Source organism: Benincasa hispida, chromosome 8 (assembly GCF_027475165.1).
Source record: "Benincasa hispida cultivar pf3 chromosome 8, pf3_genome.v1.1, whole genome shotgun sequence".
Taxonomy (NCBI): domain Eukaryota; kingdom Viridiplantae; phylum Streptophyta; class Magnoliopsida; order Cucurbitales; family Cucurbitaceae; genus Benincasa; species Benincasa hispida.
In genome coordinates, this window is record NC_143485.1 from 2,566,140 (window position 1) to 2,584,573 (window position 18,434).

The 18,434-nt window shown below is 32.8% G+C and overlaps 1 protein-coding gene across 2 annotated transcripts; it reads right to left on the minus strand.

Moving 5' to 3' along the window:
• Positions 1-762: 762 nt before the first annotated feature.
• FD3 (ferredoxin 3) lies at positions 763-2,813 on the minus strand. 2 transcript variants are annotated; one of them, XM_039037804.2, is made up of 2 exons: positions 2,670-2,813; positions 763-1,404 (listed from the first exon to the last, which is right to left on the minus strand). In XM_039037804.2, exon 2 carries the CDS (start codon positions 1,400-1,402, stop codon positions 938-940), a length of 465 nt encoding a protein of 154 aa, XP_038893732.1. In that variant the 5' UTR covers positions 1,403-1,404; positions 2,670-2,813; the 3' UTR covers positions 763-937. The 2 variants fall into 2 exon arrangements, with proteins under 2 accessions (XP_038893732.1, XP_038893731.1); XM_039037803.2 differs by having other exon boundaries at positions 763-1,410.
• Positions 2,814-18,434: the final 15,621 nt, after the last annotated feature.

Sequence of the window (18,434 nt, forward strand, 5' to 3'; positions counted from 1 at the left end):
TAATTCAACTATTTAAAATATATGTCCTCAATTAAAAGGTAACAAGTTTGAATGCTCCACTCTCGTTAGAACTAAAAAGATTAAATAAATCTATCACAACGAAAAATTACAATGTATGATTTAACCTATGTACACCATTTTGTGTCAATTTTGTACTTTCATTTTTAGTGAAATGTGTGGTGTTGAATTCAATTTCGAAGTCCATTCAAATTTCATTGAAAGATTGAGTTCATATTTAGTAGTACAAGGTCACACTCAAAAATCATACCTCTTTATTTTGTTCGATAAGAACAATCAATCAATTGAAATTTTTTTAATACCATGTAGTTTATCTTACAATGATCCTATATATCTTACAATTTCATACGCAACACCATTTGGAATCTCCTTATAATCATTATGTTGCCATGTAATATGACATCAAATCATCGTTTGTCAACTCAAAGACTTTTTTTTTACAATATATAAGATCAGGGAATTAAATTCAATGTCAATTGAAATATGCTCATTTTGACATTCGAAGATTGAATTTAAGAAATAATAAGTAAATTGAAATACAAATATCCATAATTTCCAAGAATAAAATTTTTTTAAAAAATCATAAATGAATATTTAAATGAATGAATAAACATTCCTATTCTTAAGTAAGTTTAAAATATTTATTATTAAGACTATATCCACATTTAATGATATATTTATATTCTTGTAGTGATTTTTCTATGATAAAATCAGAATGTCAAAGTCCATAAGTTCAAAGAAAACTATACAAAATTTCTCGTGCATAATGTTACTAATAAATAACAAGGAAAATGCATGAAGTGAAAGTTCATACATACGATTTATTTCTCTCACTCACTCTCTCTCTCTCAATAATATGACATTACGAATAAAAACAATGAAACAAGGCACTCTGTATCACTCAAACACACTATCCTACTCATAGCAGCTCTCCTTCCTTGTGTGTGTGAATCACACAGTCTGCAGTTGGCAATGAAACACAGGTTAACAAATAGCCCTCTGCCATTTGACTATCATCAAGGAACGATCCGTCCGACTGATCAACTGAACCCGAAACCATTTTCCCAGCACACGTAGAACACGCACCTGCCCTGCAAGAATAAGGTAAGTCTATTCCTGCTTCTTCAGCTGCATCAAGAATGTATGCATCATCAGATGCTTCAAACTCATGCTCTGTCCCAGATGGTTCAACAAGTTTAATCTTGTAAACTGCCATTGCACAGGCTCTAAATGAGGGACGGGATTTCAGGCCGAAGAATTTCGAAATGTTGCTCATAGAACTGATTGATGATGGACACTTGATAATGGTGCTTCTGAGTCGATTTTTACATGGTGCATTGTACATAAAGTGGGTGGAAAGCTTTGCAGTTGACATGGTTGACATTTCTGCTCCTAAGTTCATGAAACACATTAAACTGGTGTTCTTTACAAATCAAATCAACCAGAAGCTAAAAGCATGCGAGAAATGTAAAGGCTGCACCAGGGAACAAGCAATTGCCAAAAACCAAACAGAATATTTGAAATATAGAGCACATCCTCCAGCAAGCACCAGGATGGATGATGATCCGACTCTAACAATGAACTTGCATATAGCAGAGGTAAGAAAATTGCAGAACCATTTTCTTTTTCAATTCAGTGGAAAACGGTCAATTTCCTCATTTATCTTTGTAATTCTTAAATCATTAATTGATCCAAAAGCTAGTAATCACTGATTAATCTAAAAGTTAGCTTAAGTTGATGGGTAAAGATAGGTTTAGAACTCAAGGACACAATTGTACAACCTATAGAACAAATCTTGTTCAAGTAGGGTCATGGGTGGAGGTAGATTTAATATTATTTAACATTCTTCCTCACTTATGAGTTTGAAATATGTAGAAGACCCAATAAATGAAAATCAATATTAATCGAGAAGGAAATAACATTGAAAGGGTTTAAATACATGACTTCTTGGATCACTTACTCTGGTACAATTTTAAATCACCAATCGACCTAAAATGTTAAGTTGATGGATGGAGGTAAATTCAATACTTAATGGAGTGCGTGCATGTGAAAATTAAGCATCCAATCTTTAAACTCAGACCATAGAGAAACCAATACAATACATGATGGGTTTTGATATTTTGTATGCCTCTTGAAAACAAGACATGGAGTAACAGAAAGCTATTCAATGTTTATGGAGGCAATTGATGTATGGAGCATTATGAGAAGATGCAACCTAAGGGCTTTTTTCTGCTCTTCACTCGAAGCTCCAACACCCAAATAAATAAAACTATCAAACCCAGGTCAGTTTCATTGGTTTAGAACAAAATCTCAACAGTGTCCAAAAGTTTCATTCGGAAAAACAGGTTTGAAGAAAAGAAGTTACCACTATTTTATCATCTCTAGAACAACCCAAAACGACAAATCAAGCTTGTGATGTTAAAAGAAACATGGGAAATGAGGCAATACAGTCAATAGCGAAATCGGAAAAGAAAAAAGACAAATTAATGAGGGAGATTTGTAGGGCACAAATATTTGATTTGCATTGCAGATCATAGAAATAACACATACATTAAGAATAGAAAACACAGAGAACAAGGGAGTAATTTCACAATTGACTGATCAATGAGAAAGCAAAAGAAACAAGGGGCGGAAATGGAGGTGAAGCTTACAGTTACAAAGAGAGAGAGGCGGCGGAGAAAGCGAGGCTACGCAATCGAAGGCAAGCCCTAAGTCGCTGAATGATGCGACAATTAGGGCAATATAGATATATATATATATATATAGAAAGGGGAAGAGGAAGAGAAATGGCTTTTGGCGCATGGTGAAAGCCCAGAAGAGGAAGAGGATGGAGAATTTGCCATTTGCAAGCTCCGAAGAGGCAAGGTAGTGAAGTCCCAGATCCAACCTTCTTAGTTCTTACTCTTCTTTTTGCTCTATAAAACCTAGCTCTCCATCTCTGACTTCTTTTTTCTTTTTCTAACATTTCGATTTAAAAAGTAAGAGTTATTTTCAAAAATAATGTTATTTTAATAAATAATAACAAAAATAGGGATCGAAAAAAAAAATATTGATAAAAATCCTGGATCTAGTACTAGATTATGGAAAAATATGTACCAGGTCCATAGTGTTTAAATGAACGTAGACCCATACACGGTTAAACAACATGCAGTGAAAGTATAAAAACTAAAGCATGCTCTTCATAAAAAAATAGGTTTTCAGAACATACCTTTAATGAACTCCTCAAGAAAATGTCTCTTCAGCTGCTGTTTTCATTGATATCAACGTGAACCACTTCAAAGCCTTCCCTACTATGCTCTTGGAGCTTTAGACAGAGTTGTGGGACTCAAGAACAACTTGAAGATGTGAAAAAACAAGAAAAGCTCACAGAAGTAAATTGAAGAAGACAGTTTCTTCTTCACTGAAATTTTTCTCTCAAAATTCTGTCTTTTTTTTTTCTTCTCCAACAACTCCAATCTTCTTTATATATTTAGATGAACATGCAAGGTGATAGACTGCATGGCTTACAGCTCATGCTTGGAGAATCAAAATAGAGAAGATAATGGTAATGGAGAAAATCCATTTTCCATTTTGTGCAACCATGCAAATTGTTTTCCCATTTTCTTTTTAAAACAAAAATGATTGTAAACCATTTTAATTCAAAATTGATTTTCTTAAATTAATTTCATAAATTAATTTTAAAAATAAATAAATAATTAATTTAATATCAAATATTAAATTAATTTTTGCACAACAATAATCATCTTCATATATTTAAATCATATTTAAATATTTATTCTCTTGTTCTGTTTAATTTGAACGTTTCAAATTAATTTCTCAAGCTACCCTAAAGCTTACCCATTTACGAGCTAGTAGGGGGACCTCACGGAGATCATGGGCTCCAATGATCTAAGATTAATCGGCTAAACTCGTCAAATCGATCTAACCCCCATTCATTAACTTAGGGGTGATTCCACTAAAGCCCATAGTTGAACTCGTCTCACTGTAGATATATTATGTCCACTCAATATAACCATGATTAGTAAGTTAACCCTTCACAGGTTGCTCGTAATAACGGTTGGGTCAAATCTCTATTTTACCCCTGAAATTACCTCTTGTTCCTTAAGTTCCACTGATCCCCTAATGAACAGTTGATTTGTGATCCAATCAACAAATCGAATCCCTCTCAGGCCAATAAGAGAGTGAGGCCTCTTATTCAAGACCCAGAATCAATACTTGAAGGGAACGACCTCTCTACTAACCCTAATCAGGTAGGAGTAAATTCCCTCTTGCACCCTATGTTCCTAGCTATTCATCCGGTCTTATCCTAAAATGGTAAGCTTATTGAGCATAGGCAATTGGTCTACTCTCACCGTTTGCAGACCAAAGGATAATCCCAAACAAACAGGAGTTCATAGTTAGCTCAGGATTAAGGTTAAGTTACCTAGGTCATCGTTTTAAAATAGTTAGTCTTAAATAGTAAACAATGTTATAAAGTAAGAGTGACAAGTTCCGTGGTCCGATCTTGCACAAAACTCATTTGCATAGGACACCCCCACTCCTCATGTCTCAACATGCACGAATTAGAATCATTTCGTATATAGCACTTTACAACACTTTGTAACAACCACAGAGTAGGCTGCATCCAATAGTATTACCAGAATAAGGTACCCAATCTTATTCATATACTATAGATCATTTTGACTATTTACTTGAACCTGATTCACTTGTATGTCTCCACATAAAGTTCGAGTACTCATATAATAGTCAAGGGACTTAGGTTTATTGGATTTCTAAAAAACAATATATTCAATAACTTTATTGAATTCTCATAATAAGTTCTAATGTTTACAAACCACGAGTTTTAGGACATAAAACCCAACAGGTTCATGATTTTAAGCTCCACATGGCTGTCATTCTAGACTTTGCCATGCCGTATGCTATGTTGAAAATGGTGGACGTGGTATGCGAATTTAATGTATTTTTATTATTTATTAAAATAACTTTATTTAAAAAAATAAATAAAGAGTAATATTATGAAGCACATATACTTCATGTGAGGTAAAAAATATGTATCAAACACGTACTCGATACCAATACTTTTAGATACTTCTCATATATATATATCTAACAGGTGATTTGGCATATCTATCTTTATACTTTTTAAAAAAGAAAAAAATATATAAACTCATTTAATTTTCTCAATCTAAAATTAAGTAGCCTATTTAAAAAGTGCACTACTCGAGTCCAAAACTAGAAGAGGAAAAAATAATAAAAGATCGAACCCTAGAAATCTAATCTTCATCTTCACATTTTAGTTACCACAAACTCCACCAAAATATAATCCACTTGAATATCTTTAACAAATCAATAAAGAAGTCTTTTGTTTATCTTTATGCTTCTCCCTCTAATCTTCTTCTTCTTCTTCAACAAAGGGTGGGGCCCTTTGTTTTGGACATGGAGTCAGTACTTAAAGGAACAATCTCTCTACTATCCCCAAGTGAGTAGGAGTGAATTCCTTCTTATACCCTATGTCCCCAGCTATCTATCCGATCTTACCCATGAAATGGGAGGCATATTGAGTCGACACTGATGAGCCACCCTCACTCATGCAGATCTAAGATAATCCTGAATAAACAATAGTTCATAGTTAGCTCAAAATCAAGGTCAAGTTACCTTGGTCATTGTATTTGAAATAGTCAATCTTAAATAGTAAACGGTGTTATAAAGTAAGAGTCGTTTATTTCTTGGTCTGGTCTTATACAAACTCTTTGCATAGGACGCCTCCACTCACATGTCTCCACACGAATGATTTAGGATCACATTGTTTGTACTAAATATAAGTCAGTCACATCCAATAGTGTCTCCAGAATAAGGTATACAGTCTTATCCGTATACTATAGACCATTTTGGCTATTTACTCGAACTTGATCTACTTTTATGTATCTACATAAAGTCCAAGTATTCATGTTATAGTCATGAAGCTTAGTTTATTGGATTTAGGGTTTTCTAAAATGAAATATGCAATTCACATATCCAATAACAGCTTTATTGAATAAACCTCGGTAACATCTTTACTAGTAATTGAATATGTTTAACATTTACAAACCATGAGTTTTAGGACATAAAATGCAACAAATACAAGGCTCATCAAGATTTTGATCAAAGCCATAAAATTTGACTGTAGTGTCAAACCTTATATTCCAAGATCTGGATATCTCAATCCATAGATGGACCGTTTCAGCTTGCAAACCTTTTACTCCTGATCTTGTTTTAGGAATCCCTCTAGTTGATTCATGTAGATGCTCTGATCAAGATTTTCATTCAAAAAGGTAGTCTTGACATCCATTTGCCATATTTCATAGTCATAATATGTGGCAATGGACAAGAGGATTCTTCATAGTCAACCCCCTTCTCCCCTCCCCAACTTAGGTGTAACTCCTTGTCACCAATCTAGTCTTAAAGTACCTTTCTCTCTACACTTCTTTTTCTCTTGTAGATCCACTTACAACCTATAGGTTTTAAGGTCTACAAGATCCCAAATTGAATTGGAGTACATAGACTCTATTTTAAGATCCATAGCTTTGACCCATTCATCTTTGTCAATATCATTCATTGTCTATTTAAAGGACAATGTCATCATCAGATATGATGACTTGGGCTTCTGTTAAACTCATATACCATGTAAGATAGGATATAACTCTCCCACTACGACGAGACTTTCTCAACTCTTGAGAAGGATTTTAACTAGATGTGCTTGGGACGTCAACAATGTTTGTTGATGTACTAGTATTATCAACAACTCTTGTCGATGAATTGTCTTTTCCATTAGAAATCTCACTCAAAATTAATTTACTGCACGGTTTGCAATCTCTCATATGATCTTTTTAAAATAAGCATTTGTTGATACAAAAACCTTGTTATCCTTAGGATCATAAAAGAAACCACCTCTGGTCTCTTTAGGATAGCCTACAAATAGGCATAACCTTGAATGAGGTTCCGATTTCTTTGGGTTAATCAATAACACGTGTGTTGGACATCTCTAAATCCTAAAATGTAGTAAATTATCTTTACGACCTTTCCACAACTCAAAAGATGTTTTAGAAATACTTTTTTATGGAACGTTGTTCAAAATGTATATTGTAGTTTCTATTGCATAACCCAAAAAATAGTCAGGTAAATGAGCATAGTTTATTATATACCGAACCATATCCAACAAGATTTCATTTCTCCTTTCTAATACACCATTCTGTTATGGTGTACCTGGTGCTGAGAGTTTGGATGTGATTCTATGTTCTCTCATATAATCCTGGAATCTCAAGTCCATGTACTTTCCACCACGATCAGATCGAAGTGTTTTAATAGTTTTACTTAACAAGTTTTCAACTTGAGTCATATACTCTTTGAACTTTTCAAGAATTTCAAACTTATGTTTCAATAGGTAAAGATACTCAAATCTCGAATAATCATCTATGAAAGAGATGAAATATTCATACCCTCCTTTTGTCTTAACCTTCATAGGACCACAGAGGTCTCAATATACAAGTTTTAGGGGCTTTTTGGCTCTACGACCTTTTCTAGTAAAAGGTCTTTTAGTCATTTTGCCTTCAAGTCATGACTCACATACTGGTAAATAATTTTCTTCTAACTCACTCAAGTGTCCATTCTTAACCAATTTCTCAATCCTGTTGAAATTTATATGACTTAATCTTAGATGCCAAAGATAGACATTTTCTTTTGGAGAAATCTTTTGTCTTTTGTTTTTAGTTGTTGCTATTTTGAACAATTCAGTATTGAGGAGCATTTTAGATACTAAAGATCTCAGCACATATAGATTACTTTCTAAAGTTGTTGAATAAATTTCAATTCCATTCTTGAAAATAAATTATTTATACACTGAGAAAGTAATTGAATAACATTGTTCTAATAAGCAAGCAACTGAAATCAAGTTTCTTTTAACATTAGGAACTATATAAACATTTTCCAACAATAGAAAAGATTTCCTAAAAAGTAATCTAATGCTCCCAACAACAATGACTGAGACGACTTGACCATTCTTGACCTTCACAGTCATCTCACCCTCGTCCAACTACCTCTAAAAACTAATTCCCCGTAAAAAAGAACAAATATGGTCAATGGCTCATGAATTAATTATCTAGGCAGAATCATCACACTTTACTAAATAGGTTTCTAAGACAAGTAAATTGGATTTATCTTATTTGACTTTCTTCTTCTTAGCCAAGTACTTGAGGCAATTCCTCTTCCAGTTACCATTCTGATTGTAATAGAAACAAGTCCCTTTTGCAGTCTTGACCTTTTTCCTTTTCTTTTGGGAGGCAGTAAGGATAGCTTTATTCCCCTTACCACTCTTCTTCTTCTTGAAGTTCTTAGAGCTTGAAGAAGAAACTTCATTCTTACTCCTAGAGGTTTGACGCTTTTGGAAGTTTCTTAAGGTAATGTTTGCCTCTCCTACCTATCATTTATTTTCATTAAGGACTGATAAGTTTGCAGTTCATTAAGAAGAATTGTAAGGTTTTAGTTTATCTTGTCATGACAACGTTACTACAGAAATGAAGGAAACTCTTCAGAAGTGATTCCAAAATAAAGCTGACAGGATTGGACTCATCTATGACAACCTCATTCATCTTAGCAATGTTAAATTGAACCATCATGTCAATAATGTGTTCCTGAACTGGGGTTCTTTCTTTCATATGATCATTGAAGATGTTTTTTAGAGATTCATGCTTTTATCTGAACATCTATCGCAGTGAACTCATCAGCTCATAAGTAGAGACCATACTCTCGTGTTTCTTGGCCTAGACTTCAAACAAGCTTCCCAAGATGTAGACTTTGGTCTTATCATTGCCCTTAATCCATCTATCATAGGCATTACAAACGTTTCATAAGGCATCGAGTCCATGTTGTTGAGGACATTCCTGAACAAAGACAAATTGTAAGTCGTCAATAACTAACACAGTATTGATTATGTTTTTCCAAGTAGCGTAATTTACACCAGTTAATTTCTTAGCAGAGAGTATCGCCATGATAACATTAGACATATTTAATTGCTAAAATAAACAAATTTTAAATTAATTAGAAAATCGAAATAACTCTTTGAAAAAACCTAATCAAAATTAGAAAAGGAAATAATGAAAACTCTCACATTCATTAATATTTGCAATGATATTTCAGTGATTCAGAACTAAAAGTTATTGAAGGGTAGTCAATTATTGCTTCACTGAATTGAGACACTCTCAACCAAACAATACACAAAAATAACTTGTATTCATATAGTGTTTGGTTATCATTATTTTGGTAAAAAAAAAGCATTAACTTACTTAATGATTATTGTAAATGTAACCCTTTATTTTAGATCCCAGAGTTTCGTCCTAATAAGTCTGCCAAAGTGAAGGACAATTTTAGTGCAAAACTAAGGTGATCTTATCCATTCTAGAGTTTGCCTTGATATTGATTCCACTCAAACACCTTCTGAAGGGAGGGTGCACCCAGGGCACCACGAGATCGAGTATGAAATTTCATGATGCAAACTAATAAAAGAGACCATAGAATATGTTGATACATATCCTTCTCCCCCTTACTATAAATACTTTCTCCATTCACCTTGCCATACAAACAACTTTCGAAGCGAGGATGTGCTCAGGCTATCACCAGGCCGAGTATGGATCTCATGGTGTGAATTTTATGGAGAATGTGAAAGTAAATGTATATCAAATATACTTTTACTCCCATTAAGTATTTTACAAATTAGGGTTCATTATTTAGGTAAACTTAGACTAAGTTATTTATCTAAGTGATGATTATTTGATCTAATATAACATTTATATTGGATATTTTAATAAAAATGATTAATATTCATCAAACATTTTAATAAACATTATTTATTTGTTGCATGCTTATAAAATGTTGACTAATTGACTTTTCAGGTCGGTTCCCAGGTAGGGATATTTTATTTTCGTCAGCTTAAATACCCCAATTCTAAACAAAACTTTCCTAGTCAAAATTCTTTTAGTCAATATTTTAAAGATTATCTTTTATTTTCTCAAATTAATCTTATTAAAAGTAATAGAAGATTAACCTATGCCTAAACTCATTAGAAATATTAACATAAAGTTTTAATTGTTTATAAAAACCCTTTTTAAAAAATAATTAATTATAACCCTATGTTTGGATACAACTAATTATTATAGATTTTAATTTTTAAATTATAAAATAATTATATTAAGAAATTAAAAAACTATAACATGCATCATTCATTTTATTAACATGCATAATATAACATTTATATTAACAAATAATGAAAATAAAACTATATAATATACATGTTTTAATCCATCATTAAACTATAATATAACATTTATATTATACACATGCTTAGTATATAATATCCATCATGCATATAAAATTAAATATAACATTTATATTTAAAAAATGCATGATCATGCTATTTCATTAAAAAAAAATATCTCTTATATTAAACTAATGAAATTTATTTTCATACTATCACATTATATAACAATTATATTATAATATGATACATGAACATGCTTAAATCTAATGTGAGATTTTTAATCTATATGGCATATATTATGCAATATATAAATTAAAATAATTTAAAACATACATCCAATGCATGATCAAATTAAATAGCAATAATAGATTAGATTTTGGCATTCCTAAAATAAAAAAAAAATAAAAAACAATAATTTAAATTTTCTAACTCCATGGTAAATAATTTGCCAACATCTTCTCAAATTAGGGGCTTAAAAATCCTAATTTTCCGCCAACTTCCGCATCAATCATGCCCAAGGAAAAGTGCACGGGTCTAGGAGAATCCATGATGCACAAACAATGATAGTCAGACTGTCAAAATCTTTTCATGACGTACAAAAGATGCGATCAGATAGCACCCTGCACGAAAACTTCTTAGGTCTACATTCCGAATTACGGTTTTCACCACTATTTTGGGTTTCTTTTACAGCAAAAAAAATACCACGAACGACACAGACTTACAAAACCCGATTTACAAATAATGTATCCAAAACATTGGGCCTTTACATTGATCGAATCAAAGTAAATTGTAAATCTAAATGTTAAAATCTATAAACTTATGCAAATCCAATTTTAAAACCATACATCACACATGTATAGAAAAAAAAAATGCATTCACCATTTTATTCTGTAAAAATTCTAGAACAAAAATTGAAAGTAAAAATAAGTGACTCCCAATTGAAGGGATTGAATCCCAAAGCAGAAGCGGTTTATCGCTTTGCCCAATTTTGTTACAGAAAAATTATAGAACAAAAACATAAAAAAAAATCGGCTACACATACTTTATACAATAATTAATTAAGAAAGATGAATTACACCTTTGTAGAACCAATTTTCAAATACCTTTTTCCAATCTTCTAGATCCACTGCACGATCAAATCACAAGCAAGACATGACCAACGATCTTCTCTGCTATTCTCTTTGGAACAATGAAGCTTATGAGAGATTAAGTATTCTTGGAGAAGGGGAAGGCAAAACCAGAGAACTCTTCTCTGTTCTTTTTTCTTTTTTTTTTATATGAGAGTGAGAGAGGACTATTCTATATCTTTTAGACTTCTAGGGTTCAGAATAAAACGAGGGAGTTGACAGATTAATTTATTTAATTTTGAAGTTAAAACTAAATCTAATTCAACTTAAGTAAATTAAATAATTAATCAAATTAACATTTATTTAATCTTTAATTAAATATCAAATATTTAATTAATTTAATATTTGAATCATATTCAAGTATCCTTCTTTTTCATAACCCATAGTTTAATATAAATCTCATTCACATTAAATTTACTATATACGTTCAATATGAACCAATTCATATTATTTAATATTTGAACCTCAAGTATTATTCTCTCATATTATATAGTTTTAAAGTTTGAATCTAATTTAAATAAACTATATATTATATTGTATCTATATAAATTATATTAAATTGTATCATATAAAATAAATTTTCTTAAACAATAATTTGAACACTTCAAATTTACAACACCTAAATCCTTGTTTTATCCCATTATGAGCTAGCAGAAGGATCTTATGGACCTACAGTTATAAGCTCTAATGATACGAGATTAATTAATTAAACTATTTAATTAAATTAATCAACATTCATGAACTATGCGGCACACTACTATAGGCCCAAAGTTGCACTCTTATGAATTGTAGAATATTTATGTGTCCATGATTTTTAACCATTTTCGGTATGTCAGTACTTCACAGATTGTTCGTAAATACAACTAGGTCAAATTACTATTTTATCCTTGTAGTTACTTGTTGCTCCTTGAGTACCACTGGTCCTCTAATGAATAATCTGTTTATGGTCCAAGAATAAATAAAATCTCTCTCGGGCCAGTGATAGGTGAGGCCTCATTATTCAAGTTCCAGAGTCAGCACTAAAGGAAATAACCTATCTACTTACCCTAAATGAGGGAATAGTGAATTTCGTGTAGCGGCGTTATGTTTCCAGCTTCCCAGTTGGTATCGTCTCTAAGATGATAGGCTTATCAAGTCAAAAACTAGGGCTACTCTCACCAATACAAATCAAAGGATGATCCTCATAAGCAGGAGTTTATAACTGACTTAGGATTCATATTGAGTTCCATGGTAATTATTTGAAATATTAATCTCTTTAGATAACGGTGTTATAACAAGAGACTATATATTTCGCGGTTCGGTCTTACACAATCTCATTGCATATGGTACTTCTACTCATATGTCTCCACATGAACAATTTGAATCAAATCATTTGTAACAATTATAAAGTGAGTCGAATCCATAGTGCTACCAGGATAAGACACCCAACTTTATCCATATATTAACCTTTTATGTTATTACTTGAACATGATTCACTTGCATGTCAGCCACATATTGTTAAACTTACATGAAAATAACCTTGGATCTGAGTTTATTGGAATTGAGTTATGCGATTAAATAAAATAATTGTTATTTATTAAAGATAAATAATATTTTTATATAGAAAATTTGTTACAAGTTTATAGAGTGCATCATTCATCATTTGGGCATACTCCATTTTTCACGCATCAATGCCATGTCCTCGTGTTGGTGCAAAATCCAAATAAATTTGAACGTCGCTCAAAATTATGTCTATTCGTAGGATACTCCTAAAAAGATGAAAGGTGGTTTGTTTTATGATCCTCAAGATAACAAAGCCTTTATGTCGACAAACGCTACATTCTTAGAGGAAGATCATATGAGAGATCATCAACCTTGCAGTAAACTAGTATTGAGTGAAATTTCTAGAGAAACTACAGATAAACCAACAAAAGTTGTTATTCATGCCAGTCCTTTAACAAGAGTTGTTGATGAAGCTGGTACCTCTGGTTAGTCACATCCTTCTCAAGAATTGAGAGTGCTTCGATGCAATGGGAGAGTTATTCATCAGTCCAAACATTACATGGGTTTAATAGAAACTTAGGTCGTCATATCTGATGATGGCATTGAGGATCTATTGACATATGAACAGGCAATGAATGATATGGACCAAGACCAGTGGATCAAAGCCATGGACCTTATAATGGAGTCTATGTACTTCAATTCGGTTTGGGAACTTGTGGATAAATCAAATTCGGTAAAACCTATTGGTTGTAAATAGATCTACAAAAGGAAAAGAGACCAAGCTAGTAAGACACAAACCTATAAGGCTCGACTAGTGGCAAAGGGTTATACTTAGAGAGAGGAGGTGGACTATGAAGAAACTTTCTCCCTTATTGCCATGTTGAAGTTGATTAGAATACTCTTGTGCATTGCCATATTTTATGATTATGAATTTGGATGAATGTTAAGACAGTTTTTCTGAATGGCCATCTTGAAGAGAGTATCTATATGGCTCAACCAAAGGGGTTCATTGAACAAGGTCAAGAGAAAAAGGTTTGAAAGCTTAAACGATCCATTTATGGGTTAAAACAAGCATCTAGATCCTGGAATATAAAGCTTGACACTATGATCAATTCTATGGTTTTGAACAGAATGTTGACGAATCTTGTGTCGACAAGAAAATTGTCAAAACCACTATAGCCTTCCTAGTGTTGTACGTTGATGAATCCTCATTGGGAATGATATAGGATTCCTAATTGACTAGAAATGGCTAGCTACCCAATACCAAATGAAAGATTTAAGAGAAGCTCAATAGGTTCTTGGAATCCAAATCATTCGGAATCATAAGAACAGAAGTTAGCCTTGTCTCATGTAGGAGTATATCAACATGCAACAGAAGCAACAAGGATTAATAAGCATTCTAATTCATCAATTTTGGCTATAAATGAAGCATGCTCATACAATAATAAGAGGGTTTCAAGTGATACCTTTGTAGAACTTCTTTAATCTCAAATTTAACTGCAAATCTTCTCCAATTCTTCTTGTGAACCACCTCAAGATCTTCCCACTATTCTCTTAGAGCTTTAGATTGAGTTGTGGGACTCACAATAAGCTTGAATGAAGGGAATTTGGAGAAGAACACACTGCAGCACCCACTTGAAGAATACCTTCTTCAAGTCAAAATTTTCTGTAAAAATTCAACTGATGCATGCTTCATTTCCACTTCAATCTTCTCTATTCATTGCAGAAATATCATGCAATAGAGAAGCTTGCATGAGATGCAGCTCATGCTTGGAGAATTGAAGCAAACTTAAGTGGGATTGTTGTGAGCTTCTTGGTTAGATGAGTGGAGAAATTTCATATTTCCTTTTTGTGTTTTTTCAATCTTTTCCAATTACAATTTATTTTCCAAAATCAATTTGATTTCAAAAATTGAAAAACTTTATTAATTTTATAAAATTAATTCATAAATTAATTTTCTAATTAATAATAAATAATTAATTAAACAATTTAATTAATTCTAATTAATTTAATATCAAATATTAAATTAATTTTACACGAATTCAACCTTTATGAATTTAATATTTAAATCATATTTAAATATTAATTAATTCTTCAATTCCGTTTAATTCCAAAATTAAACGCGTAATTATATCTCATATAATTACTAATTCTCTTAATTCTAATTTGAACGTTTCAAATTAACTTATCACGCTACTCTAAAGATAATCCATTTACAAGCTAGTATGGGGACCTTGTGAACTTATAGATCATGGGCTTCAACGATTCGAGATTAATTGGCTAAACTCTTTACACTGAATTAATCCTCATTCTTAACTAATGGGTCATTCCACTAAACCCCATAGTTGCACTCCCCTCAATGCAGATATATTATGTCCACTCGATATAACCATGATTAGTAAGTTAACCCTTCACAGGTTGTTCGTAATAATGGCTGGGTCAAATGTCTGTTTTACCCCTAAGATTACCGCTTGTTCTTTATGTCCCATCGATCATCTAATAAACAATTACTTTGTGATCCAATCAACAAACCGAGTCCCTCTCGAGCCAATGAGAGGGTGGCGCCCCTTGTTCAAGACCCTAGTCAGTACTTAAGGGAACGACCTCTCAACTATCCCAGAAAGTGGGTAGGAGCAAATTCCACCTTGCACTCTATGTCCCAAGCTTTCTACCTAGTCTTACCCCTAAAATGGAGATTTATTGAGCCAGAGCTATTAATCCAACCCTCACCTATGCAAATCTAAGGATAATCCCAAATAAACAGGAGTTCATAGTTAGCTCAGGACTAAGGTCAAGTTACCTAGGTCATTGCTTTGAAATAGTCAGTCTTAAACAGTAAACAACGTTATAAAGTAAGAGTGACTAATTTCGTGGTCCGATCTTGTACAAACCCATTGTACAGGACGCTCCCACTCCTCATGTCATAACATGTACGAATTAAGATTACATCGTCTGTAGCACTTTACAACTCTTTGTAACAACTACAAAGTGGGCCGCATCCAATAGTATTACTAGAATAAGGCACCCAACCTCATTCATATACTATAGATCATTTTAACTATTTACTCGAACCTGATCCACTTTTATGTCTCCACATAAAGTTCAAGTACTCATGTAATAGTCATGGATCTTTTAGTTTATTGGATTTATTTCTAAAACGAAATAAGCAATACATATATTCAATAATAACTTATTGAATTTTCGGAATAAATTTTATTGTTTACAAACCACAAGTTTTAGGACATAAAACCCAACATCTCAAGCATCATATATAGACAAGATGTTGTCTACATATAAGATGCAGAATTCAAATAGGGGATTATTACCTTTCAGGCATGGAATTCATTTGTCTAAGGAACAGTATCTTAAGACACCTCAAGAAGTTGAGAATATGAGACGTATTCCCTATGCATCAGCAGTTGGTAGTCTGATGTATGTTATGTTATGTACACGACATGACATATGCTACGCAGTGGAAATAGTCAGCAAGTATCAGGCCAATCCAGAATATGATCATTGGACTGTCATTAAAAATATCCTCAAGTATCTAAAGAGAATGAGGCACTATATGCTCGTGTATGGTTCTAAGCATCTGATCCTTAAAGGATACACTGACTCTGATTTTCAGACCAATAAAGACTCAAGGAAATTTCATCAGGGTCAATGTTCACTCTAAACGGAGAAGCATTAGTGTGGAGGAGTATAAAGCAAGGTTATATTGATGACTTCACTGTGGAAGCAGAGTACGTGGTTGCGTTTGAAGTGATAAAGGAAGTTGTATGGCTTAAGACATTCTTAGCAGATTTGGAAGTGGTTCCAAATATGCATTTTTCTATCACCCTCTATTGTGATAATAGTGGCGCAGTTTCAAATTCTAAAAAACCTAGAAGCCATAAGTGTGGGAAGCACATTCAGCATAAATATCATCTCATCAGGAAGATTGTGCAAAGAGGAGACGTGATCATCAAGCAGATAGCACAACATTACTGATCCATTTACAAAGGCTCTCATGACTAAAGTGTTTGAGGGTCACTTAATGAGTCTAGTGTTGGGGTTGATGCCCTAAATCTCGTAGGGTCCTATAATTTTTAAACATTATATGAACAAACTATTATGTGATTAATAATATATGTTATTTTTATTCGCTTTGTCTATAAAATATGTGATATTTTAGTTGCATTAACCACAAACCATGTGATATTTTAGTTGCATTAACCACAAACCAATAAACTAACATCCAAGGTTATTATTGTAACTTAAACATGTATGTGGAGACATACAGGTGGATCACGTTTAAGTGATAACCCAAATGTTTATTCCTAGCTTAATTCAGGCTTGTTATAAGGTGTTACATGTTTATTCTCCCTATTTTGTAGGTACCGAGCAACCGAGAATTAGAATTGGTGATTTGAAGTTAATCGGGGTTAATTTGAAGCAATTTGGACTTAATTTAGGCATCCGGGCTTCAAATGATTCAAAAGGACCAAAATGCCCTTTGTGAAGCATCACAACGCTTAAAATTGCCTGACTTGACGCTCGTGCAACGCTTGAAGGCAGCAAAGGGGAGCGTTGCAAAGCTCTGGAAAATCAACATCGCCACCATTGCAACGTCGTGCGACGTTCGACCTTGACACTGGAAGATAAAAATGCAGTATTGCAACGCTCCTTTAGAGCATCGCGACTCTATGAACTTTGATAGAAATTTGGCTAAACGCGCGTGCAAGTGAACGTTGCAACACTGTTTTGAGCATTGCGATGCTGCCTCAATTTCTATAAATATTCTCTTTGGACCTAGTTCAAAATACGTTGAATTTAGGAGGCCAAATTGATGGAGGCCGAAATAAAACTCGACCCTTCTTCTATTCCCTTCATTTTTTTAGTATCTCTAGGTTATTTTTTCTTTTCGTTTTGGGTTGTAATCGATCGAACGTTTGTGTATCTCAGATTTTTCTGTGAATTGAGAGGTAAAATCTATTTAGTTTCTTTGAGCAAGAGCCCTGTGTTTAATTTCTTGAAGGTTTCATAATTAATTTAACTGCAATCTTTTGAATTCTTTGGTTGGATTCATTTTAATCTTAATGAGTTTCAATAAATTCTTCTAACAAATTAATTTATTGAAATTCTTGTTTATAAAATCTTTCTAGCCCATGCATCATTGATTGATTAAGTTGCGCATATTAGGATCGCATGTTTAGGGTCTAGACTTTTTCTGGCCAAACTCATGTATGTCTTAGTATAATCTTTCTAATTTAATCATGCTACAAGATATGGCTTTCTGGCTTGTAGCATGTCTCAACAATTGAACCATTTCTTAATGCTTTTCAGTTTTAACTTGTATGTCACTAAGAAGGAAAAGTTTTAAACTGAGTTAGGGCTAATTTAGATTTTTATCAAAATTGGCTAATTGGGCTATTAGAATTTCTAATAGGTTGAGAGATTGACAGATTCAGTGTAATTAATTGGTGCCTAATGAAAGAAATTACATAGGAACTCTCTCTTGCTCTAGAAATTAGATAGAC